This window comes from Numida meleagris, chromosome 2 (assembly GCF_002078875.1).
Source record: "Numida meleagris isolate 19003 breed g44 Domestic line chromosome 2, NumMel1.0, whole genome shotgun sequence".
NCBI lineage: Eukaryota > Metazoa > Chordata > Aves > Galliformes > Numididae > Numida > Numida meleagris.
In genome coordinates, this window is record NC_034410.1 from 38,433,718 (window position 1) to 38,461,470 (window position 27,753).

A 27,753-nucleotide genomic window follows, 5' to 3' on the forward strand; every position below is an offset into this window, starting at 1 on the left:
CGGTTGCCGTTGCCATGGAAACGAGGACGCCCGGACGGAACAACAGCCCGGCGCTCCCGCTCACATACCACAAGAAGGCGAAATATTGTTCAGTAGATTTTTATTGCTTTTGCCAACTTTCTGAAACGTTACAAAAGATAATTTTATTCTACCAGTAATTAAAAACAACAAAGGCTGGATCTTTCACATTGAAGACAAGTCTGAGATCGGTGTTTTCTATACAAACTGAAGACTGATCCTACATTTGGAACAACGTTTCATTTGGGATCCCGTTATAAAGTAAGAAAGCATCGTTGCGATTAGAAAAGCAGTCATACAAAGTGGAACCGTACAGTACGTGATGGCGCCTCCGACCATCGGCACTGAGATCAGAGCGCGGCTCAGCGGCGGGTGCTGAACCTCGGAAGACAGCGCTGCGCGGAGCACCCGCAGCAGCCAGGGCCGTATTGCAGAGTGCGGGCCTTGCCCCGAGTCGTCGCGTAGAAAAGTACTGATTTGCAAACTCATTATCCCAAATAAATGCCAACAGATACTAAATTCAGTATGAAAACGCCTTTTAGATTAACTTCAAAGGCAACTAAGAAGTTCCTATAAGTTCGCCCTAAAAAAAAGTTACAAAATAAAATTGACTTAAAATTCTAAGCAATTTGCTTTGTATTCATAGCACTAGTCTTACATCGACTCAAAGCTGTGTGCTTCTAGTCTTAAAATTTGCTGTAAAATAAATTACTGTTGGTATAAACAAAGTATTTCACACGTTCGTGCTGTACTTGATAATGATTTTTACCTAAATGAGTAATTAAAACATTACTAATCACAGAAAGCAAAAGGAAAACTAAAATCATTGTGATGCTCATCTAACAGGCTACACTGTGAACCGAAAATCATGAGCCATTTATCTTACGATTTACAGAACATATGTACAAGATAATCCTTTAAAACTGTGCAGGCTCTGTGACATGACACCAGTTTGTCACAGGTGTATTTTACAGAAGCTGAACCTGCCTGACACGGGGCAGGAACTAGGAAACTACCACATAAAAACAAAGATGCAAGTGAAGCAAGTGAAAAGTTACGGGAAAGCTTTCATTACACACAGAAAAAAATGGCCAATACATTTGGTTGAAAACCCCAATAGGGCACTGAATTCTACCCCTACAGGCTTTACCACAACAAACTTGGCAATTTGGAACATTTCACTGAATAACAATATATTCTGTTACAGCCGCAAAATGAATCTAGGAAGGTATAATTAACTTGGGCATATGTAAACAGAATGAAAGCATGCCATTGTAACACATGAGAAGTACTGAGAAGGAGTTTTGTAGACTTTAATTTAAACAAAAGACTGTATTTTAAGTGAAATATTTTAGATGATAATTTAAATGGAGTGGTCAAAATTAAGACCCACACTTTATGTAAACATTCATATTTATAAATAAATTAGAAAAAGAAGAGGGAAAACAAAACAAAACTGAAAAAGAAAAGAAGACTGGGGACTTCCTGAGGTGGCTCTGCAGCCAGATACACAGTAGCACTAAGCTCCATTCCGGGAAACCAAGGCATCTAAAAAAAGTGCAGGACTGTTTATTTATCTCTAACTGCTGGAATGGAAATATATTGGCTTAATTTTTACAGGGCTTAACCCCTATGAAAGAATCAGTGCACAGTTATTATCACTGCTCTTTTGCACCCATTAAGGCAAAACATAGCTACATACAGTCCACGATACCCTTAGCTTTACTTTAATAGTATGCACAATTTTAAAGCAAAAGTGGTGTACAACGAGCAGTAAGTTACTTTACTGTAAGTTATCTGTGAGTTTTTATGCACTCAATACCAGGTCGTCTTCTATTCACATGGGGAAAAAAGTGCAAGCAGAACATGCTACTAACAAAACACTGGAACTAAAGGTCACTGTAAACTGCTTTGCGAGTACGGTATTTCTGGCACTGATGAAAATATCTACAGAATTAGAATTAAAGAAATACTGCAATTAGACTTGTGGGTTTTGGTGGTTTGTTTGTTGCTTTTAAACTTCACAAGAAAAACACCTACTTCCTGAAATATCGGCCATCTCTTAACCCTTCAGAAGCAGAAGCCAGATAAAAGTTGTATAGCACCAGGGAACCCTGATTTCTGGCACTGAAGAGTTAAAAATCTAAGAGGCTTATAATAATGTTCAGAATCTTGGAAGTAATCATAGGGCTCTGAACATGACGTATAAAATACTACTGAGAAGAATGGTACAAAAGTAGCGTATTGTGGATAACACTACGTGAACTGCTCAAAATAGTATTTTCCTTCTTAGATTCACCAGTAGCTAGCTAATGGCCAGTAACTGATGAGCAGATGTGCTGTTTGTTTTTTTTCTTTTAGATAATGCTAACGGTTTTGGGCAACTATCTGCTATATTTTCATTGCATCTCAGTTTCACTAGAGGGAAAACAGCTATTTCCTGAATGAGCATATACTCAAGCTAAGGCACAAGCTATGCTGTTATCTAAGGATAAATGGACATCATCCTGTAGAGGTCATTACACAGTACTAATCAAATTAGTAATGCAGACCTCACTTTCTTTTCCACTGACCTGAGCCTTTGCCATGAGAGTTTGGGCAGGATCATTCATATTGCTGTATGCTATTGTATTTTTTCAGTAAACTGCCTTATCAATTCAGTCAAATGGAGAGAAAAAAATAAACTATTATTACATTACGTGTAATGGAAACAGTTAACAGCCCATACAACTTAAGCGTTATTTACAACTATTTCCTCTTATTCCAACGGATGGGTTTATTTTTGTAACATATAATTATCTTTTGTCCCATTGTCACTTGTCTGAAGAGTACCAGAATTCCACCTCAGGTGGTACTTTCAGATGGAAGTTCTGCCTTCCTCCAAAATCTGCTCCTTTTGCATTCTTTGAGAATTTTACCATGAGGTTCACCGTAAAACTCATAAATCAAAACAGAATTAAGCTAACAGCATGTTCTAGTTTGAAATGTGCACAGATTCTAATTAAAGCCTTTATAATACATCCAGAAAGGGCTGGTAGAATGTAAAAAGACCATTTCAGAAATTAAAGCCAAAAAAACAAAGGCATAAGGCAAAAAAATATTAGTACTGGAAACTGCAGCAGGTAAGTGATCAAGATTTTCATTTACACATAAAATTCTCATCATCTCAGATTTTACACTGCTTAACACTAAACCTCAAAAACGTAAGTACAATAAATGCACTTTTTAATCAATGCATTTTTAATCAATGAACCTCCAAAATCCCATTTACTTCAATAAATGAATATTTACTTTTTCAATTCTTCTAACACGATAAAATTTTATACTAATTAAAATAAATAAAATGCTTAAAATAAGTTGGTGTGCTATCATATACGCCCTTTACAATGAACAGAATCAGAACTGTACACAGAAATACCACAAGCAATTTGAAATCCATAAAATAATACTGATCATAAACCTATTACAGAATTACACTATGGCTAATTTAATCAAATATATAATAAATTTTAAAAATGAATTGAGCAAGAAAGATTTTTATGAGGACATGAAATACTCTGAAGTGTCAGTCTTAGAGATGAGTAAATCAGTTTTTCAAAGTCAATGGAAAGTGTAAATAAAAACAGGTAAAGAAACCAAGAGCACTAGCGTAGCAAGTATAACTTCCTACAGAACAAATTGCTGCCTGTAAATTCAATTCAAACTGTGTAAACACAGAGATTCCAGAATGGCAAATACTGACTTGGGACTGTAACTACAGTTACTAAAATCATGGCTACTGGATGACAATGAAAAATCAGGGGTATATTTAGAAGTAGCAAAACAGGATATTTACATGTATTTCAAGGATTATTTAGCCATCTGACTTAGGGCTCTTGGCCTCTTCTGTAAAATATGAGTGACAGAATCCAAAACACTTTAGCATGTAGTGGAGACACAAAACACAGTAGTTCATGTTAACAGTACATTAATATTTGATCTATGAAATCACAAAAAAAGTATACCCTGCAAAAACAAGCAGTAATTTCCTGCATGGAAAACAAACTTCTGTAGCGCACATTATAAACAGAGGTACTGCGAAACTCTAAGCAATGTGGACCAGTAATCATCAGCAAAAGCTGATTTAACTTTTATGCACATATTGATTATTGAAAATAATATGCATTCATTGCAATATTCCTATTTAAAATGAAAATAAAATTCCCAATAAAATAAATAGCTGAAGTGTGATTACCACTCATATGATTTGTAGGAAAATCTTCTCATGTCAGCATATCTACAGATCCCTAAACAACGGCAGAATTAAATACATGTTACTCCTTAAATTGGAAATCACACTTCAATGGTATAATATCCTACAGTGATATATATATACAGACACACAAATACACACAATTCCCCTTGGTTCAGTTCTATAAAGATGTTTCAGCATCCACGTATTTCACAACAGGTGAATCTTCCACATTTATTTTCACACTTTCCGGTTTCTCAGGGCTGTTGAAAGCAAAGACAGTCATTTAAGATATTTATTTAAGATACTGTTCATTTTACTCACGGCTAGTTATCAAACATTTTATACTCAAGAGTCAATATAATACTTCATTCAAGTATGTTTCATATCCAATAAAGATGGTATGTGAGTCAGTTTAATTTTTAGAAATCTAAACTAAGTTGGGCAAATATCCAAACCCACCAACCCAGTGGAGGATCAAAGCAGCAGTGAAAATGCTGTACTTACCTTTTATTCCCACTGGCATTTCTAATACTCAGGATCAAACCATTCCCATGTTTGTATTTGCACACACTCTAATAAAGCTTTTAGAACCCCTAAACCCATTAGAGTAGCATACAACTGAATTAAGCAAATTAAAAGTAGCATTAAAGTAGTAACAATGCATTTACCAAAACAATGTCCTTAGACATTGTTTGATTTCAGAGCAGAGAGCAAAAATTAAGCTCAAAATCACATCCCTTGCATGTGACAAATCAATGTATAAACCACATACGATCATTTTCTGATATACACTTCAATAAATATGAGTACAGTAATAAGCTACCAAACACATGACAGAAGTTAGAAAATGTGTGAGTAATTATAGCTACCTCAGGTTAGCTCTGGTTACTTTGGCATTCTCAGTACTCATGGAAAGAGCCTTCCACTGTGCAGTTTTGGCCATTTCATCTGATATGTTTACAATTGAAGGATCAACGCTAAAGAACAAACATACTTTCTGGTTAGTATTCAATGCCCTTCAACGACATTATACTTGTTGTCACTCATACATTACATCAGTTGTGCCTTCTCTCAATATTTACGCAGCCACAAGTTGAATTCATCACTTACCACAGTACTCCAACAAAAACTTCAGCATAATAATTCACTAGTGCTACCTTAATCTCATAGCATCTTAAACAGCTTGTCACAGATAGTAGTGGTATCTCACTTCTCAATTATCTCTAACTTCAGAAAACTATTTTGCATATTTACAAATAATAAAATGAATCATACAGTTCTGCTAGTGCATTCACATATCAGAATTATTTTAAGCTGCTTCCAGTAAATAACCAAGTGCAAAAAAGTAGACATTAATAGAATTCTGGAACTGGTAGCTCAGTTCAGATTAACAAGTAGCAATAATTCGAACATCTCAACTTTTTTCCCTATTGAAGTTCAGTCTCACAGGTGGTAAGTTTTCAAAATCTATTTTTGACCTTTGCCTTTCACACATTTACAGGTAAAGCAGACTTAAACATCCCTACAGACAACACCTAAGCTTCAGAATCTACTGCAGAAGATGTATAAGATGACATCCAATCCCCACAAGTTGCAATACAGTGAAATACATAGTAAATACACATGCAAGCAATTGATGAAATCATAGTTCTACCATGAGAGCCATTAGCAATTGCTCAATTTAAAAAAAAAATGTTTAATGCTTTAGCATAGTCTTTACTTCAGTTGCTGAAGCTGGATTGAGCCTGCTCTTAGAGCAGACAATAGGACTCAGCAGGAATATACGTCTAAACTGAAAACCTGCCTGAAAATCCCAATGCAATTTGGATGTTGTACTAAAGGATGTGGTTTAGTGGAGAAATATTGGTGGTAGGTGGACGGTTGGACTAGATGATGTTGGAGGTCTTTTACAACCTTGGTGATTCTATGATTCAATCAGGGTAGACCCAACACCTGATTTTTAATCTAGGAACTTTTAGTATTAGACAGACAAAAAAAGCTGGCACGCTATTTATCTGTCACAACTTCCAGGTGTGTTGAACAGCTGTAAAATACCTGACAACTAATCAGAATACATCTCTAGTAGAAGAGATATATACTGAGGCAAAACACCTTCCAGTGCTGTGAAATTCCAGCACTTCCTTTTCTGGAAGACAGCTGATAACCCTACTACCCTCACATGTACATTCAGAAAATAACCTTCTGAAGCAAAAAGACTGCCTGCAAAACCTTTTTTTTTTTTTTTTTTTTGGTCACAGAATTAGCATTCACTTAAATAAACCATTGAAGAATGGCACATGGACTGCTACTGAAAAATCCAAGTGGCTGGTAAACACATGGCTCAACTGATGCTATTAGTTGCTTAATACTCATTATTTCATGCACAGTAGCACACAAGTATTCCACAAAAACTGACCAAGGAAGCTTCTTCACCTTGAGAACAGCTGGTCGAAATTGAGTCATCCGATCTGTTCAAGATGGTCATGTAAATTTATAATTAAAGATGTCGTTTCAGCAACAACAAAAAGCTACCAGAGCAGCACGGGATACACCTTAATTCTTGCTAATCAAGGCTGAGTTACTAGCTTGGGGAAAAAAAATTAAGCTCATACATGACCAATTGAATATGAAGTAAATTATGGCATTTGATAGAAATACTTCTTAGAAGACCAACATTTTATTATACCTGTATTTTAGAGTTTTTACAGGAAAATTCAGAACATTTCCTTCTCCATACTGAAGGTGTACGCTTTCATTGTCCTCTGTCTGAAGCATTCTCTCTGCCTCCTGTAAATTTTAAGTAAATATTTTATAAAATTATTCATGCGGAAGAAACCAAAAAGTTCTCACACCAACAATGTATTTCCATAGGGTTACAGGGCAAAACACTTCCCTGTAGGTACTGCAGCTGAAAGCATGAGATCTAGCTAAGATCATAACATTTTTAAGCTTAAGAAATTCAGCTAGTTGGTATACAGCCAGTTGATACTTCTACTGAGAAGTTATACAATTACTATACAGTTATACACTACTATATTATTACCAACTAGCAGCTGGTTATAACTATCATTCTGCATACACAAACAAGAAGAAGGACCTTCGTACGGTAAAGTTTTGCTACTACTTTAAGAAGAGTAAAGATCCCTTTACTCTTTTACTGGGTTTTTCTTTCCCATCCATCCATATCTACCTTCAAACCTGATGAAGGACAAGAGTAACAATATGTTGTTTTAAGAACCACTTTGTTCAACTTTGCTTGTTAACTTCACAAAGAAGAGTCATAATTCATAACAACATCACTGAAATAGAGACTTGTCCTTAGCAGCCTGTAACTGTTGCTCAATCAATAAGTTTCATTAATAAAGGATTTCAGAACGTGTATTTGGGTTAAAGAATTTTAGGTGCGACTAAGTGTTTTCTATTAATTCACAACATGTTCAATTTGTGTGTTTTCATACTTACTGCTTTCTCTTTTTTCTTTTTGTCGTCTTCTTTCTTCTTTTTACTTTCAGGCATAAGATCATCGAGCCAGCTAAGCTCTCTTTTGGTAAAACATAAATCCATGAGCTTGCGAATGAACACTAACGCTAAAACCTTAAAAGAACCATAAAAGGAATCACTGATATTGAACTACTGAAATAAATAAATATGATCACACACTTGCAGTACATTCAGTGTTTTTAACTGCAGCCTTTTCTCCTAGTACCAGTTTTATCTTACTGCCAGGTTAGATAATTTCCCCTTTTGTAGCTTTTCACAGTTGAATTGCTTACTTTCAGGAGTTCTCGTCATTCAAAAATGAACAGCTACTGAAGTTTGTTTCTTTTTCAGTCCCTTCCCTCATAAGGTAGCAAACACATTCTGAAGAGATGGTGGATGATGCACACGCTCTTGGTAAATGATTAACTTGTAGAACAGATAACTTACCATCATAGGGAAAACAACAGCAGCTGCAGAGGCTTTAATCACCCACAAAAGAACTAGACAAGTGAGTTGAATAACTGTAAAGATATGGACCTTCCAGAGTGGTACATAACGCAGATATATCAGGTCAGGTTGATGCTTGGCAGGCATTCCAAATAATTTTATACGGTCAAAAAACTGCATTGAAATACAAAATCATCCTTCAGTTAATGATTCTCTTCCTCTCCAAAAGGAAATACACATTTTTAGGAGACTCCAGAAACAAATAAATCCTAATTAAAATACTAACAAGGAACCCTGATTATTCAAGGGGCTGGGACCTCTATTGTTTGTTTCCCTCTCAAACATTACTAGCATAAAATTTTAGAGTATTTCAGAAAATTTATTATTCAGCTGCACTCCTGAAAGAATAAAAGCAAAAGAACTGAGAACTGAAGACAGTGTTAAGAAGAAACACTGAACGTGATACTTTGGAAATTATCCTACATCCTACTCTGAGAATACTGGTTAACTTTATTGATTCTGATCTAAAATAACGTCTTACATTTTCCTTTTCATTTAAACAAAAGCAAATTGTTCCATAAAGTCAGATTTTACCTGAATGCCTTTTAATGAAGACACTCCCATGTAAAGAAAGACACCATACAAAACAGGCATTGGAATAAACTGCAGAGGAAAAGAATGCTAGAGTTACTTGTAGAATCAACATAATACAACTTAGCAGGTCATATCAGTGAAAGACATGAACGAAATTGTTTAAATTCCTATTTTACCTATGTGAAAATCTACAAAGGCTAAGGCTCTGTTTACAGAAGGAATAAATGCAGCACTGAAAAGCAAGAATAGCTGGGAGCCGCAGAAGGACCTGTGTCATTTCCCTACAGCTAATATGGCTGTCACCAGGATTAAAAAAGTAGTTCAGACTTGACTGTCTGTGCATTACATTTTCTAGGTCGCGACCAGTGTTCCTACTAATGCTAACAACACTGGTTTGAGTTGCTATTTGATAGGAACTATACTGTGACAACCAACTTCAGGGAATCTGTCATATGAAGTTTAATTTTTTCCTTGCTAACACAATATTTCCAGAGCACATGAAACAAAAAGAAACCATAAGTAATAATTTTTTTCACGGCTAAGTTTGCTTCAGTAAGATCAATTTAAAAATTATTAAGATAATGAAGTTGTCCGCTGATTTCAGCGGCATCTGCATCAAACACGGGCAGCCTACACAAAGCAATCAAAGCTTACTTTGCTCCCAAATCGTTTGAAATTCTGAGTTAAGAAATCTTAACAGAAACTGCTGCCATCAAGCCTGAACAAAAGCCTTCAGTGAAATCTAAAATAGTGCAGAATAAATCTACGCTTCAGGGATTAATTACCGTGTGTACATGTATTAGATAGCGTCTTTACCATGAGCTATATAATTTGACATGCTAATACTTCATTAGCATTAACTTCTACTGAATTAAATCAGTGTACATTCACACATGGAGCAAAAGTACAGAGTCTGCAATTCAAGGTATTGTCATCCTTTCTTCTTTTGAACAATAACAGTCACTCATAGTGAAAAACAGAAGTATTTCACAGAGTGAATTGTAGTAATCCCATTCGTATTACCCTTGATCCCATAACAAATGCAGGTTTTACTTTCCAAGAATCAGCTGCTAAAAAGTGGGATAAACACCAGGGTTCAGCAATCAGCACCTTCAGCTTTTGAGTAATAATAAATCCATTTTAACATTCCTGATTTTGATTCTGATAGTTTATGTTATACAGCTGAGCTCCTACCAGAGACTGTTTGATCTAAATGTTCGTTTATAAATATCACCTTATTGTTTCCAAACCCCTAGAGTCTTTAACTTGTACAAATGGACAGCTATTATATGTATTTTTATAGTTCCAAATTAGTAATTTGAAATATGAATTATAAACTATAGCCATATGTTCACAGGTTTATTTCCTACCTCCACCTCTTCTTAAACAACTTAGAAGCCATCTGTTTGTGAAACAAGTTGTGATCTGTCTTTGAAGAGACTTTTACAAAGTTCTTTAAAGATATTAGCAATTATACACTTCATGGCATAACTGCTATCTTGTCATTAAAAAGAAAGTTGTCGTTTTTTATTTATTTCTCTCTCCTAACTATTGAAGTTGACACAATAGAAGCTAATTGAACTGATATAAATTTAGAGAAAGTGTACACTGAGGCCCTAATTTGACCTGCAGTATCTCTATTTCACCTCTATTTCACAACACTCTGTAAGATAATCTTTATATTTTAGACCTCAAAAACAGCTTAAAAAGGTAAAAAAAATAAGAAAGAAAAGTAGGCAATGTCATTTCTGATTATCACTTCTTGAACTGGATGTTTCTGCTTCTTCGGCCATATTATATTACTTCTGCTCAAGTAACTATCACACTCCTTTTCTCTCTTCATTTATACATCCACATAAGAATTACAGAACTATTTTGGGTAAAGCAGACTTGGGAAACTAAAAAAAAAAAACACTAGCAAGAAAATCATGCAACATGGACAAAGGTTGCTTTCTTCTCTACTCACTATACTCCTAGCTTGTTCAGTTTTCCCACATCTATTCAATCAACACCTGATGTTAAAAACATAATTTGTCAATGGACCTACACATGTATTACTTGATGTAAGAAGATTTGCTATCACAAAATACTCTATCACAATAAGAAAATGAAAAGCACAAAGAAAATCCAAGTATTTTAGTAAAACTCCTACCTTTAACACAGATGTCATGAACACTGACAGCCCCATCAGGACAAAAATCATCAATCCTGTCACTCGCTGCTCCCGGATTCCCAAAAACTTCGGTTGCTCTCCTGGTGCAGAACACTCAGATTCAACTTTCAGGCTGTTAACATGACTTATAGACAGGACAGTTGCTGCGACAAACCATGGTAAGCCCATTATGGAACATACGCCCAACATAATACCAACCATGAACAGATCAAGATGATAACCACAGCCTTTCTGTAAAATCAAGCAAAGAAATGAATCATTTGATAAACATTCTATTTATATGACACAAGATTTATAACTTACTTGGTAAATAAAATTAATATGGAAGATATAGATTTTTAAAGTGCCTATAAAATTATAGTCATTCTGTATCAGTTAATATACCCATCTATTTTGTAGCTGTTTGCTTTGTCTTGCAGACTTACAGAATGAATCCAATTTAAAATAAACCTGACTTACACAAAACTAGAGTTTTGTGAAATAGGATAGACTTTCACCTTCAGCTTATGCTCTTTTCTGTTTATAATAACAGCTGTTATTTGTTGATCCATGAAAATGAGAATGGTACAGAGTAAAGCAGGAACAGCAGCTACCAGGAGCGTCCACCAAGGATTGCCTCCAAGAGGGTCTATGAACCACCCTCGGTCTTTGTGTGTGGGCTGGAAAAAATAAACAATAAATATTCACTAAAGCAGAGTATAGATTTCATTGCTACAAACATCACCTGCAATGAACATGCAAACAGTGTCTTAAATATGAGCTTAGATTTTTTTCTCCCAGCGACCAAAAGACTGACTAGCTGTTAAATATGAATGTGATATGGAAAGAATTGAGCAAGGCATTCCATTCCATGGTTTCTGCTCATTTGCAGTAAAGATTACATACTTTTCAGTAATACTGCAGCACAGTCAGAAGTTTTGTCAAGAGATACATTATTCAGAACAGGAAGAGGAGATTACTTAAACTACAGTGCAAGTCAAAAAGTTAAATTCCCATTACTATTTAATACTACTGTTCCATTGCCTATGAAACTGCAAGCATTTAAAGATAATTTTTTTTAAAGGCTTTATTTCTTACTTCAAATTTCTCCGGAACGTGAAGCTTAGGAGATGGCACTCCTACAAGATAGTCAATCAAAACCATGATTACAATTGTCAGAAATACTGCAAAGTCACTGATGGTAGAACGCACCTATAAAGAAAAGACCTGTGTTAACTATTGTTGTTTCATCATTATAATTCGCATCAACAGAAAAAGAATCTTCTTCCCTACGAATAGTGATGTCTACTTATATTAGGCTGCACCATTAAACATTTAAGCTGCCTGCCAGCACAGCATGAAGTTGAAGGTGGTAAGTATTCTGTACAACAGTACATCTGATAATCCCATTTAAAGTTATCTACCACAAGAAGCAGATTGCTTCACATTAACTCCTTCCTCATCTTTCTGTCCTCTCAGCCCTACTGAGATGTGGGGTCATCACAGCTAATCTCTTGCAGTTTAATTCAGTAAAACCACTGGATTGTTCTGAAATCAGTAGCGTATCTGTTGTTTAACTTGTAGGGGAGGGATACCATCTAACAGATTCAGTTCATCGAAGGTGACTTTGTTAAGCATTAGGAACACACTCACTGTAGGTACAAGGTGAGGTTCAGAGAAGATCTACCTGCTTTATTTTGCCCAGTAGAAATATATTGTTTAAATCAGACCAAGGACAATCATATTATCTTCTATTAGAAATAATAATCCCCCTCAGGAACAACTCAAAACACTTCAGACATCATCAGGTTGGAGAAAGCAATCAATTATTCTGTACTACTAGGCAAGGGAACTATGGGAAAATAATCCCTCCAGAAAATACCTGTCAATAGCCATTAGTGTGAAAGACCAACATGCCCAGATATTCTAATATTTAGAACGTTTTGTTACAATGGCAAGAAAAAAAGAGTAAGCACTGAATTCTCAGCAGTTGATTTCTTTAATATCTTAATATTCTGAATTAAAAGAAAACTTTGCTTACTATTTCCTTTTCTATCTTCGAAGAAACATGGTTAAAGTTACACTCTCAAAACAAAGTTCTGAAGCAAAAATAAACAAATTCAACCCTAGTAAGCTATAATAATGTATTCTATATTAATGTATTTACCACAAAGTAACAGTCATCTATACTCAGAATTACCTTAGTTGGGAAATAGCGTTTGGTCTTGAACTGCTTAAGGAAAGAGGAGAGGAAAAATGTTGTAAAGAATAATATGACAGACCAGAAGAGAACATCTGGAATATATGGTCCATGATGGCCACAAGCTGATCCACGAAACACACCATGAAATTCTAAACATTCCTGCAAAGAGAGAAAATTCTTAAATATCTGAATTTTTAGTCATTTAACATACTCAAACTTGTAACCTACCAATAGCAAATACACATAAAAACTTTCTTTTGGAGATTGTGGAATTTCTTTCCTCCAGCAGTACCCCCTGAAATGCCAAAAAAATTGTCTGTTCCAGAAGAGTCACAGTAGCAATTACTCATTTTTTTCAGGATCTCAAAAAGCCCCAAGTAACTTTTTTTTTTTTTTTTTTAAATAACATTCACCTCATTTCTATTCTATTTCTCAATGCATCAAAAGACTGAACACATAAATTAAGGCTGAGAACTATGTTCAGGAAAAGCAGGCTATCCAACATCAACTTTAAGCTTGCTGAACGTAAGGATGACATCTCCTAATTTTCTCCTACCTCTTTATTCTTGAGTTTTATCCTGATATGATTAAAGGAGAAATAGATTCTTAGAAAATTAAATTAACACAAATGAGAGAAAAAAATTCTAATATAGTGGAAAAGTACTTTAAATAACAGAACTGAGTGAAAAAGAAAAACTCAAATCATCCTTACGCAAAAGGCTCACTGAAAGGCAAAGAGAAGAATTAAAAGCAGACAAAGAGCACAAGGAAAGATCAAGCCAACAAAGCATATAGCTGGAATTAGTATTTCGACAGCCTAATTTTTAAACAGGCTTATTTATGAAAATAAGTAATTTATATCCATGTAAAAAATTCTCTCGACTAACAACTAATTTTGATTCTAAGCACCACAAAATTTTAGATCGGTTCTGCCTCTGTGAGAAAAATAAAGTTGTTCAAGAGAAAGTTATATTTTATATTTCACTATTTATTTTATAAGTTTTAAATACTACATTCATAAGATACTGCCTTTCTGGGTAATTAGATAGACTATAGATAGACAATAGACTAGGGGTCACTGGTGGTACACAGAAAACACAACAGCTACAATTCTAGTGTAACACTGATGCTTTTGAAAGTATTATCTGCTGTGCAAAACACATCCTAATTTCAGTGTAAGACCCCAAGTCCTGACATCAGGAGAGCCCATACACAGATATTTACTGCCATTTTAAATCTATAGCCAATGCCATTTATAGAAAACATAGGTATAGATGCTAAGATACGAAAAGTGGCTGTAGAAATCTGTGTTTAGGTGACTGATTGTGCCCAAGGGTTTAATCAGATATGGTTGTGAAATATCCAGCTCAGAAAGTAACACTTAAAAGTTTATTCTTGCAAACATGTTTTCTTTTAATCTTCAATTTTCCAAATTATTATTTTCATACAATAAAGTTTTTAAGTATTTTCTCACACACTTTTATACCACTAACATGAACTGAGGACTTGCATCTGCTAGCACATTTTAACTTCAATTTCTACCTCTGCATATTCTTAACAACATTTATCCATCCTTTCCAGGAAAGGAAAGGAAATTATCTCCTGTTTATTCTGCTCATCATATTCATCTGCACTTCAGGAAGAAGACTGTTCTGTCAGAAGTATTCAAGCAGCTATCTCAATCAACTATCCATGATACCAGAATCTACTGTCAAGAAATCAATTATCCAAAACAGTACAGTGACTGCTTAGCATTATGGGTGCTTAAAAAAAACTGAATACATTTTTAAAGAAACCAATCCATGCTGATACTGAAAAAGCAACCAGACAAGAAATATTAATCAACGCAATTATTATGTGTTGTGATTTTGTTTTTGCATGTGTACGTATGTACATATAAAAACAAAGAGATAGATACAGATATCTGCCCTTTAGATACTCACAGTTACTGTAAGGTTACTCCATGCGATAGTTTCCACAGATTTATTCATCTTCCCCCAAGCCTTCAAGGTTTCATTGCTGGGGTTCTGAGGCTCAGAACATACACATCTGAAGGCAAGGAAGGAAAAAAAATACAATGATATGCTTCTAACTGCTGTCTTATTTTCATCTGGGGCAGAATTCTTTAGAGTGTCTGGTATGATGCTATGTTTTGGTTCTAGGAGAAAAAGAATGTTGATAACACAATAATGTATATAGTTGCAGCTAAGCAGTGTTGTACAGAGCCAAGACCATTTGTAGCAAAGGGCCCAAGGAGCTGGGATGGAACAGAATTAGGACAGCTGACTTAAATCAGCAAAAAGGATATCCCACACCATATGGCATTATGCAGAAAAAGTTTTCAAGGCAGGGGAGGGAAAGAAAAAAAATGGGACTTGATCAGAAGGACCTTGGGCCACTCGAGAGCAGCACTGGGGATGGAAGCTTCTGCGCACCACACTTCTCATGCCCCCATTTGGTGCTGGACATAAATAACAAACACATCGATAGCTAGGGTTTATCCCAATGTTCTGTGAAAGAAGCAAAGCACAAGTCTCCTCGTAACACAAAATGAATTATGATTAGAGACGGGCAGGTGGTGAAGGGGTGCTGAGAGTCATAAAGAAGTGACTGCACAAGAGGTTTTACAAATTGGACAAAAAACTCAATCTTTTAAATACTTAAAAAAAACAAGATATTGGCTTAACTATACAATTCAACTGCCATTTTTTAATCAGACTAACATCTGAAAACAAAGTCAGCATACTTCATTCACATACTGTGAAAGTGGTATCATTTTGATTTTTTATTTTATTTCATTCATCGCAAGTGAAACAGTATGAAATAAGATAAAGGTTCAAATATCACCTTACAACAACTCTGGACCAAAATAAACTGTTATCTGACAGTTAATTATGCACTGACGATGAACCAAGGAACAGCTTTGACTGTGATTTGGTTTCAACTACGTGAACTGTGCAGTTTTTTCCCATTAATGGTTATCAGGATCTCCTTCTGCCAAGGGTAAGCTCTTGATTCAATTTATTGCATTTCATAAAACCATGTCCTAAGCTTGAAAACTGTACACTGAGGAGCAAAAGATAAAGCAGCAGATCATCGAAAAATAAAAACACTGAACACGGTATGACAGTTATTTAATGCTGATTTCACAGTGTAAGTGAACTATTGTAATTCAGAAACAGGACAGCTGTACATTGAAAAGTAGGTAAGATGCACAACTCCCCCCATCAATCAAATATTTTTAAAAAGGTACATCTAAACAGCTTGCTCACTGTATTCCTTAAATGAATTGAGAGTTTTACTGCTAATTATTAAGATGAAAAGAAATACTAGCTCTACTAAGGCAGGAATTTTTTTTTTTTTAAAGTGATTGTATTGTTTTCTATTTTTCTCCACTCTCTTATTAAAAAAAAAAAGAAATTAAAAGGAAGTCAAATATCCCCCATAACTGCAATGGAAAGCAACAGTGTTTAAATATGTTAACTCCTCATTTTAGCACAGCTCCACGCCTCAGCTGCCTGGAAATAATCCCCACCCAGGTGAGGGAAGCCATCATGATTTCCTGAAGTGGCAAGGCAAAACTCCTGTCCAGCTAATGGAACATAAGCTTACCTTTAATCAAGCTGCAGATAAATTAGGCATTGTCACAGCCCCTCACCCCTTTTAACCACCCATAGCTAACAGAAATTTCAATTCCACAGCACCCTGAATAGAATTTTTCAGAGATTTCTCACACTCCTGCCACCCCCAGCATTCCTCCTACCCTAGCACTAAGAGGCACACAATGCAATTTCATAAATGGTATGCCACTACACTATATACATTTTCCTTACGTATTGTACTAACAGATATAAACTTGATACTTACGAATATAAAGTCAGTCTATCCAAATTATTGTGCATATTGAAGGCATACACTTCTCCCAAATGAAAAAGCTTTTCCAATGCCTCATAAATAAATATGATGCATATAAGCGCTGCAAAAGCTTCCTCAGTAAATCGAGTGATGTAACAGACAAGGCTGCTGGCATCTGTTGCTACAAGCACTATACATAAAAATGCAGTCCATAGACCAATGCTAGTTCGTAGGGAGAGGTAGGAAAGACCGTAATCCCTGTGTAAAAGAAATTAAAATAATTAAGTGAGTCTAAAATCACTTATTATCATATTCTATTTGAAAATGGATACTGAGGCCAAGCTTTGCAGGTGTTCTCTTCTCATCCCCAATGCTAGTTCTGAAGAAAGCTGAAACTTTTATCTTCCCCTGGTGCTGAAAAACACTGCAGAGTATCTCTACGACTGAGGGTGCAACTACCTTTCCCAGGAAGCATCATGAGGATGTTCTCTCCGGAACTACTTGGACAGTTCTTCCCCAAGGGCAGATCAAGCCATTTACTCCTGTAGAATCAAAGCCAACATCCCCACATAAAAAAATAAGTTCTGACTAAGCCCCACCCACTTCACCACTGGTTTTCCCACTGATGTGCAAGAGCCTCACAGCTTTGCCAAACCACATGCACAGCTGAGTTTCTTGCTGCTGCCTATACATCTTCATGGTCATTTACTTTCAATACATCTGCTTTCAATTATAGCTATCTAACAGTCTCTTAAGTTGTAAAGTTCGTTGAGATAATGCCAATGTCATTACTTACCTGCAAAATTTAAACAATATTTTTTCAAATACTAGAACTGGTCCGGTACTCCCCAAAATAGTAAGAGGTTGCCCAGCAAAGAGAGAATAGGCAATCCCAGTTAACGAGGCTCCAAAGAGAGATTCTATTGCACTCTGTTCAGGGGAAAAGAAACCGCTTTAACTATGCTGCCTTTCAGGTTAGCACGTAGCACCACATCTGCATAAATACAGTTTTAAGATGCATTTACATAGAAACAAGACAAGATGTAAAAATATTACAGTTAATATTAATGTTTTGAGACACTGTTTTTGCAGTAACAATACCAAGGACAAAAGGTTTGGAAAGCTTCACTCTTCAGAAATATAAAGCCATCCAAAACCATGAGAACAAGTTACTAGCCCTGCTAACTAAGGAGGAAAATCATATCAACAACTACTACTAATTGAAAAACAAAATTACTCAACACAGAGTGTATGGAAAATGTTCTCTCTCTCTGGAAAAAAAAATATATATGTAAATATATATACATATTGCAATACACCCGTACTAAAACATGACACAGTGTGCAGCATCAAACCTGCATCAGTCAGCCAAGCGTTACAAAACAAAACAACAAAACAAAAAAAAAACTGACGAGGTGGTGCAGGGGAAATTACTGAACAATATTGGTTTTTGCATACATGACACCAGAAATAGATGAGCTGTAAACCAATGTCCCACCTGGTAATGCATTTCTTTAAATTGAAGAAAGATATGTACTTTAGTTCTTGATTTGCATGTTTTACTATAATATTTTCTGCTAGAAATTAATATTACAATGCACCTCAAGAGAAAGACAGGGCTTTCTAGAACCTAAAACGATGATGTTTTAAAATACCTAAATATACCACTTAGAACTATGAAAAGTAATAAATTACAAATTAAAGGGTTTACTGTGGAATTTTCATGCATTTGCTGTTTTGTAACTACATGAGCTTAAGAAAACAAAAATTATGCAAACTTAAGCCCAGTTCAGAAAAGCATCTAAAACTGGTCAAAGGGGTTTGCTGAACTGGGGCTATAAAAAATATACAAGCATGCATCCCTTTTTTGATTGAATTAGAAAAAAATATATATAAATTCAGTCTCTTATTTAGCTATTGCCTTTGAACTACTGCTTTTGGTACAGTCAATGCATTAACCTGGGGGCTGTCAATCAAGGTAGCAGGGACAGGAGTACTGTGGAGGTGATGACCTCTGGGAATGTGAGGAAAGGTTTCAAACACAAACTGTGTACCTTACAGTGTCAGCTACTGTGCTTGAACATGTGTGTGCAGTAACTAAGTTTTATATTCAGTGATGCACACCAAGAATCTGAAGGCAGGAACAAACCCGCAAACAATTCCAGATAGCTAAAAGAAAGAAGGTATTTAAGAATCAAGCTTTAAAAGGAGAATATTTTCATAATTATATGAGGTACATTCATAAATTACATCAACATTTAGATAATCACAAGAAAACCCATATTTACAGTGGCAGAAACAACGAATACAGAAGTAAATTACATTTTTTCTGTGCACTACCAGCTTGAAGAAATACATCAATAAAATACTCAAGTCAGCAGCATTACTTGAAAGTGACAAAAGTTAACTGAATTTCAATTGAGTACAAGTTTAAAATTTGGTCTAAGAGTCACAAAGAATTTTATAGCATTGTTAGCTTTACCAGAATTTTAAATTTGTAAAGGGGCATTTCTGAATTTATCTTTTCCTTTCCCCAAAAAGGACAGAGCCTTATTTCTTTGCAATAGATTTAGAAACAGAAAATACACTTCAGACTAATTTACTCACACACTGTTTAACACAAACTATAAGTTATTAACGTTGCTGATAGAAGTACTCTTTCCTCATTCCAAAACCTAAAGTGCAACCAAATACATTGGTTAAAAAGGTCTTGGAATTACATACTGCCAAATGTAGCAGTACCAGAAATTTATGGTTAATATCCAAGTTGTTTTCAGTGAAGAGTATTTTCTGCTCTTAAAACTTATCTTTTTTTTTATTATTGATAACATACCACTAGTGAAAGTAAACACATATCCTGTCCGTTGTTTAAATACAGAATTGACTGCTACTCGTTAACACTGTAGGCAATATCATCCTCATAGGCCTACTACTCAAGGCCAGTATATATTCTTGGCTATCCACCTTGAGCCTCTGACTTTGCCTAAAGTAGGCCTAGTGGGATGGTGCACCTTTACTGCTGGTCATTAATTTTATTTCAGTAGCCAAAAAGAAGGCAATGCCCTTTCTCAATTCATGAAGATACTCATCCAATAAGGCAGGATAAACATTTTTCATTTAATTTTATAATTTCATTTTATTTTTACCTCCACTGTGCATCTTCTCCTGTTCACATGGGTTCCCCACATTTTCCACAGCAATTACCTTTTGGGGAAGATCTGCTTTGGGGCAGGCTAATCAAGTGCTGTGGGTAAATTCTTCAAATACAAGTATAAGTAAACGAGACAAATGCACACAGTGACTTGCCTCTGAAGGTCTAAAAGCCTGGCCACTACCATTTTTTTTTGTACTCACTATTCTGCCTTGTGTTGCTTCTCCCAGGAGCCCTCCAAAAGTGATTACAGGAGACATACAGGCACAGTATAGGAAAAGAATCGAGGCCAGGCACTGCAGGCTTAATGCATCCTTGAAGTCACTCAAGAAAAAAGGTGCTTTCCTTTGGATGTCAAGTATCAAACCACCAAAAAGCCTAAATAGGTGAGATGAAACTCGTCAAACTGTACACTAAAGGATTCTAGCTAGTTCAAAACTACGGGCTACACAAGACTGCCTGTGCGTATTGCCAGCATAAATTAGCAATTTCATGATCCAGATTAAATCATATCACAGTTTAAATATACATGAGAATCTTATCTGTTCCAATTCAGTATTTTTCCAAAATACAATCAAATAGGTCATCCACATTTTTAACAGCTGGCTAGGTATGCATATAATGGGCTAGATACTGAAAAGATATCTTTACAAATATCTTTACTTAAGTAATGTTTAAAGGTAAACCTGGTTTATGATATTCAGAACAAGAAACAGGAGTTATATGCCAAACCTCAACCAAGACCACCGCACTGATACATTTCAATATCAATACTCCAATTGGTAGCTGTAGCTCTGTTTTTGATCCAAATTCTCTACATAAGTATGGTTAAATCCATAAAGATAGTAAACTTGAATTTAACAGGGAAAAATTTGGGGGCATGGAGATATTTCTAAATGGTATAAATACAAAAACAAAAAATACATGTATCAGTTGAACTGAGTGAGTTATTAACAAGAAATTAAAAGGTATTTTGCATTTTTTTTTAAAATTTTCAAGACTAAAATATGAAGTAAAATTTGTATTTGCAAAAACTGAATTTATTGTTCTTTGTAGGATTTTTTTTTTTTTTTTAAGGCTTTTGTAATTCATAATGGTTTCAACTAGAGATAACTCAGTGGGCAGCTCCATACACAGTATGCAAGAAGGAAAGAAATTAGTACAATGAAGCCAAAATGGTTCTTCTAGCAAAGGTATGAGAAAGATGCAAACCACTTGGAAGTTTATCGTTTTGAGGATAACAACTTTATACATCTTTTCCAAATCTTTTCAGTTAGTATAATTACTTATATGACGTAAGGCGAAGTCTTATCCACATGCATTTCCAGTGTTTGAGAGTTTTTTGGGGAGAAGTATTTCAGAACTAATAGAGAACAATAATAACTCAACTGAAAATTCCTTTTGTTTTATTTCAGATTTAAAAGAAACGTAACTGAAACAGTTTTTTTTTTCCACCACTTTATATTCCTCGTTGTTTGGCTTCATACATGTTTAATAACACAGGATTGTGTTAATGGAAATTTTTAGAACCTAGCCCAATACTGAAAACTGTATATTCCTGCTATAATTACCATAATTGCATGCTCTTGATAATTTTTAATTTAAAATCAATGCTTAAAATTCAGTTAGTTAAATTAGGCAGCATCTTATATGAAATCCTTCGCAAATGTGTTGAGAAACATTGCCACAGGCTTGAAAATGCTTCAAGCAGAATTCCATTTACAGGCAAGAACCCAACACTTGAAAAGGAAAATGGATGCATACTGTAATTTTTTCTGTTCAAATCTCATCATTAAAGGCTGAGAAGATTTATCACTCCTATTTCATTGTGGTAGCTAGTATTTAGGGAGGAGAACACACCTTCCAGTTCTCTCAAGTTCAGGTCCAGCATGATGACCTTCCTCTTTGAGGGTCTCCCCTGTAGGAGTAGATCCGTTTGGAAACTTAGGTATCTTCCTTTTCTCCTATAACAAAACCCAACACAAACACATTTTAAAAAGATTGCTTTTGAACCAAAAACAATTTAAATACAGTGTTGAGAAACTCCATGTTTTCCAAACCTTTTTTCATATTCCCAGCTGGTCATCAGTTCTTCATTTGCCAAACCCATTCTTGATTAAATACAGATGACCAGAAGTGTACAACACTTCCAAAAAGACTTTATTAGTGTCTTGCACAATGGTGTAAATCTTCCCTTTCTACAACAATTATCTCCCCTGAGATATGATGAAACAAAAGTCTGCCTTTTCAAAACACAGTAAAGGCTCAGCCATGCGACCTAGAAATTTAAGTTATTGTTTTTATTTCAATCATTTCCAGAGCAGAACCCTCCAGGTAGTATCAGAAACTGACCTCACTTTGTAACAAATACAGTATTTAGTGAAGTATAAATGAGAAGTCATTCCTCTGTTCAGCAAGCTCCTCGTATTTATATCTTAGCCAATATATATCTTAGCCAATCCTGCATTCCCAAAAAACAATCAAAAAAAACCCATCACCTTTCATACTGTTGTGTTTTGTTTTTTTTCCATGATTCTATGATTCTGATGCTGGTGTTGAATTGCAATTGGGGAATTGGTGGAATAGAGAAGGGAACAGCAGTACAGTTTATTTCTTGAGTAGTGCAGGCCTATCTCTTAATGTGTTTCCAAAAAAAAAAAAAACACCAATAGCATTCTGAATCAAGAGCATCAGTCTTCTGCTCTACTTCTGATCCCTGAAGCACTTGTAAAGAAGGAGAAAGGGAAGAAGCCACAGCTCCCTAACGTAACACCTCTCCATTGCTCTCAATTCTAAGCCTTGTGGTACAACTGATCACTCTGACCTACCTTTATCTGTATCATAAAGGTTTGGTAAACACTACTTGTTAGCCAATATACATTAAGATGTATTTTCAATCAATGGTGCATGCAAATGAAGTTTCTGTAAGAATTACAATATTCTTACTGATCACTGTTAGGTTAATAATAAAATTTACAGTATGAACCCAGGTACAATGTTACAACTCTTCTCAGAATCTCATTTCACTATAACAAAAGAAAACAGAATAAATACAATTTACTTAAAAACATAGCAGGAAACAGATCCAATACTTTTTTCATAAATGAATGAATGATCCACTTTTTCTTACAAATTGTTGTCAGCCTTCTTCGTGCTTTACTGAAGTTAATACTTAGTGCACAATTAACTTGCATTTGGACATGCACAGAGGCTCCTTGCTAGATTTTCTTTTTTTTTTTTTTTTATTTACCTGGGAAGGAACACTTTTTGGTGGCTCAATTCGTATAGATGGATCCCATTCTCCTGGAGGTAGTACTGTCACTTGGTCTAAAAATTCATCAATTCCTGATAATAAATCATTTCGGTCTTTAGCTTTATATGCAACATCATGGAAAACCTACACAGAGAAAGCATCCAACATTCACTTTTTTATCTCTTTTACTGTTTGAATGAGGAAATGATTGTAAGGAACACGACTGTCTTTTAAAAAGCATGGGAAATTTCTAAAAGGCCCTCAATAGTAAGACTTGCATACTTTTATATTAAGGAATATGCATATGCAAACCTCTATGGATCATAAAATAAGCATGTTTCATCCTCAAAATCAAAAATTTCTTAAATTAATTAAAATTATATTCTTCAGTATTCAGTAAATCAAGTTAGTGTCATACTGCCCTAAAATTCTGCCCTACAGTCACTGCATTGCCCTACTGTGCTAAATGAGGACAAAGCAAACAAGAAAACCTAACCAAAAACTACAAACAAGCTTTGAACAAAAACACAAATTTCTTCTTGAGAATTTTGTCTGTAAATCCTCCAGCTCAATCCACCCTTAAAAACCTCTTCAGAGGCACAAGCAGTCAATCTTCTTACTACTAAAAAACAAATAATCAAACCCAACTTAACCTATACTATTTCACAGGCCACTACAACACAAACTCTGCATTTCACACAGAGAAAAGAAATCCTAGTTTTGCTATTAAAAACTGTTTGCAGAAGATGATCCAAAATTGTATCTGCACATACTGAAGCCTGAACCATTTATCTCCTAAGACTTAACCATTAAGATTTCCAACAATAAATTAGATTAAAGTCTTTTTAGGTGTTCTAGGTCTTTTTTAGCCACTGAATACTTTTTCAGTGATCTACAATATTCCTGAAAAACAGGCCAACTAAAAATTAGAAGCTGCAACTAAAACTTTAAATTTTCAGTCCACACGCTAATCAAATACTACATTATGGATTAGTTGTCCAATGTAAAACAGTCTGGCTTAAATTTCCGAACTTAAATTTTTCTGAGAGTGAAGAATTATTAGGGATATTTAGCTTTAGTATTTCTCAATTCAGTAGATGGCGCTCGATGCAAAACGAGAATTAAAGCATCTTAATTTTGCTCAGTAGGATGACCATAGTTGAGTCTCGATTCCCCTGTGCACTTTAAAACTGTCTATCACGGCTCTAAGCACACGGTTACAAATTCCTAGTAAAATTCTCATTTTAATTATTCAATCTTGCTTTGATAAAAAATACCTGTTACAACTCAAATGAATGCACTCTTAAATTTTGTCTTAAACACTCATGTAGTTTGCTGTCATTTAATAGATTTCCTAATATGAAAATAAAATACATTAACCAAACCTAAGATAACTTTTCTGAAATACATTAAGCAATTCTACAAGAAAAGCTGGAGGAAAAAAAACATTTTACGGCCATCTAATTCACTAACACAAGAAAAGTTTTTACTATTCTTCATTTAGCCAGTTTTATTCCCTTCCTTTAACATGCCACTCCCTAATACATTTATTAACAAGTCAGTAAAAACAGTATTTGAGTCTTCAACTACAGATGTTTAAAATACATCACCCACATCATCTGTCATAAGTGTTGCTATTGATCTTCCAATTTCATGATACTGTGGAGCTTTGCCTGCTGGTCCCAGCAATAGAAACAAAAACCTGTGGAGAAATCAGCCAAGATGAATAGGGGTGACTCGTGAATATACTCAGAGGCTTCTTTCAAACTAACATTTCAACAAAATTTGCTGGTGAAATAGAACTGTCTTCTTTACCATTTCAGATCTTATAGACTGCCACAAAAGTAAGAAAGGACTTGAAAGTCAACACAGGAACTCAAATCTAGAATAAAAATTACTTCGAAGTCTTAATTAGATACAATTTTTCAACTTCTTACAATAAATAATATAAATTTCCATTATAAGAAGTTGAATATATATATTCTATTTATATTGAATATTTATATATACATATAAAACAGAATAGAAATTCACAGGCTTCAGTCCAACGAGTATTTCTTCTGCCATTCTCACTGGCAAAGAGCCCACAGTCAGGGCCTCAGGACTTTAGGACCTGTTCTAGCTTTCCTGATGATCACCCCTACATGGGAGTCAAACTCCTCTCTATTTCTGTGACAAAGACATCATCATCACAGAATGGCTTGGGTTGGAAGGGACCTCAAGGATCATCAAGCTCCTACCCACCACCCTGCTGCAGGCAGGGCCACCAACCTCCACACATCTAATACTAGACCAGGCTGCCCAGGGCCCCATCCAACCTGGCCTTGGGCACCTCCAGGAACGGAGCATCCACAACCTCTCTGGGCAGCCTGTTCCAGCACCTCACCACTCTCTCGGTAAAGAACTTCCCCCTGATATTCAACCTGAATCTTTCCTCCTCCAACTTAAAACCATTTCCCCCTGTCCTGCGATTATCTACCCTTTCAAAGAGTTGACTCCCCTCCTGTTTGTAGGCTCCCTTTAGGTATTGGAAGGCTGCAATGAGGTCACCCCGCAGCCTTCTCTTCTCCAGGCTGAACAAGCCCAGCTCCATCAGCCTGTCTTCGTAGGGGAGGTGCTCCAGCCCTCTGATCATCTTTGCAGCCCTCCTCTGGACCCCCTCCAGCAGATCCCTGTCTTCCTTGTATTGAGGGGCCCTGACCTGGACGCAGTACTCCAGATGGGGCCTCATGAGGGCAGAGTAGAGAGAGACAATCACCTCCCTCTGCCTGCTGGCCCCCCTTCTTCTAATGGAGCCCAGGATACCAATTGCTTTCTGAGCTGCAAGAGCACACTGCCAGCTCACGTTAAATGCACCGCAAAATGCATTCACAGATGCATTTCAAGCAACACATCAGACACAGTCATAGTCATATCCTGGGTCCTGTGTCAGTGGAAGGGAAGGGATTCTACATTTCGGACTACACTTACCTAAAAAGGAGAAAGTGACATTTAAGGAGGGAAATCCAATTTGGGGGTGGGACACCGCACATGTTACCAGCTAAGCTCTATTTCCAGTCACAATATTCAGATCATCACTAGCAGATTTTTTTATTTTTATTTTTTTAAACAGGGCTAGTACTTAGAAGTTCAAAAGGAAATAAAATAAACAGCAAATTTCAGTAAATCTTTTTACTATACTCCATGAAAATAATGTTCCCACTTCAAAAAAGTAGCACTTTCATTTCAAGGTACAAAAAGCTGAATGTTATTTTTGTTGACTACAGTAACCAAAATTGAGATTGTATTCAGAATAAAATACACTATTCTATATATGCCAGTCTGTAGCATTCTGAAAAAATTAAGACAGGACTATTTTAGCTCCATTAGTACAATAATCTGTTTGAATTTCCTAAGAAACACTGGGAGCTCTATTGGTAACTACCCTTTAAAAATTCTGACATGTTGAAGAGAACACTGCCAAGATTATTTTTGCCTGTTATAGTATATATCCTGAAAACAATGAAGATAAACACGCACTTTGGCAATTTTTTAAGTAAATAAATAAAACCCATATATTTACAGATTTCTGTCAAACACTAAATTGTTGTATGCAACAATGTATTGACGTGCACAGAAAATGAAGTGTTCTCCACTAGGGCTTAGGTAGGGCCAAACAACCTGTTACAATGTTAAATGAAATTCTAGGTTTTCAAAGCTGATAGTCTGAGATTTTGTATGCATTCTACTTGACATCTTAAACATTATTAACTTATACTACAAGTTTACTTATATAAAAGTAAAGCCAGACTTTCCAGGCATTTATTTACCGTGTAGGTACTGGAACCTCTGTGAGGCCTGAGAGAAGCACAGCAGGAGAGAGCCTCACAAAAGCAATGATAGGTCTTTCTAAAAAATCTACTTCTCCCACTAACACATTTGATGCTTCTGCTCCTGAAGGAATTTTCCTCATGAAGTTCATATCAACCTAGTCAAATGAAAATGAAACAAGTGTTTATTTCCTTCCATTTGTTAACATAAACTCCATAACATAATTTTTAGCTTATCAGTATTTACTAGACATATAAGTTACAAAGGAAAATACAAAAGCAAAAGAAATATCCCAAAATATGGAAAAGACAGACATTTGCATAAAATATCAGCCTGCCAGCCATTAATAACGAACTACTTTGTATAAGCTACAATTACTACTTCCTACTATATTCTAAAAGACTCCAGACTGCATAACCATATTTCTAAGATTACTTATCAAGACAAACATTTTGTGATAGGACATACATAACAAATTAAGCATAACTGACTAAGGAGAGTTCATGTAATTACTCATGGTTTCTGGAATGCAGTTTGTTATTTCACAGTTGCGTAT

General features: G+C 35.5%; 1 protein-coding gene across 5 annotated transcripts in view; it reads right to left on the reverse strand.

The window, feature by feature from the left end:
• Window positions 84–27,753, reverse strand: part of SLC4A7 (solute carrier family 4 member 7) — an 84,369-nt gene continuing 56,699 nt past the window's right edge. For all 5 annotated transcript variants that reach the window (XM_021388845.1, XM_021388841.1, XM_021388843.1 and 2 more), the window contains 18 exons: window positions 27,197–27,354; window positions 25,002–25,089; window positions 23,385–23,531; window positions 21,995–22,098; window positions 20,338–20,512; window positions 17,780–17,913; window positions 16,996–17,241; window positions 15,072–15,177; window positions 13,126–13,287; window positions 12,024–12,137; window positions 11,444–11,605; window positions 10,926–11,177; window positions 8,774–8,842; window positions 8,180–8,353; window positions 7,715–7,846; window positions 6,939–7,039; window positions 5,122–5,229; window positions 84–4,512 (listed from right to left, as the gene is read on the reverse strand). In XM_021388845.1, the coding sequence (XP_021244520.1) occupies window positions 4,431–4,512; window positions 5,122–5,229; window positions 6,939–7,039; window positions 7,715–7,846; window positions 8,180–8,353; window positions 8,774–8,842; window positions 10,926–11,177; window positions 11,444–11,605; window positions 12,024–12,137; window positions 13,126–13,287; window positions 15,072–15,177; window positions 16,996–17,241; window positions 17,780–17,913; window positions 20,338–20,512; window positions 21,995–22,098; window positions 23,385–23,531; window positions 25,002–25,089; window positions 27,197–27,354 (2,514 nt within the window). In that variant the 3' untranslated portion in view covers window positions 84–4,430. The remainder of the gene's footprint in view (window positions 4,513–5,121; window positions 5,230–6,938; window positions 7,040–7,714; window positions 7,847–8,179; window positions 8,354–8,773; window positions 8,843–10,925; window positions 11,178–11,443; window positions 11,606–12,023; window positions 12,138–13,125; window positions 13,288–15,071; window positions 15,178–16,995; window positions 17,242–17,779; window positions 17,914–20,337; window positions 20,513–21,994; window positions 22,099–23,384; window positions 23,532–25,001; window positions 25,090–27,196; window positions 27,355–27,753) is intronic.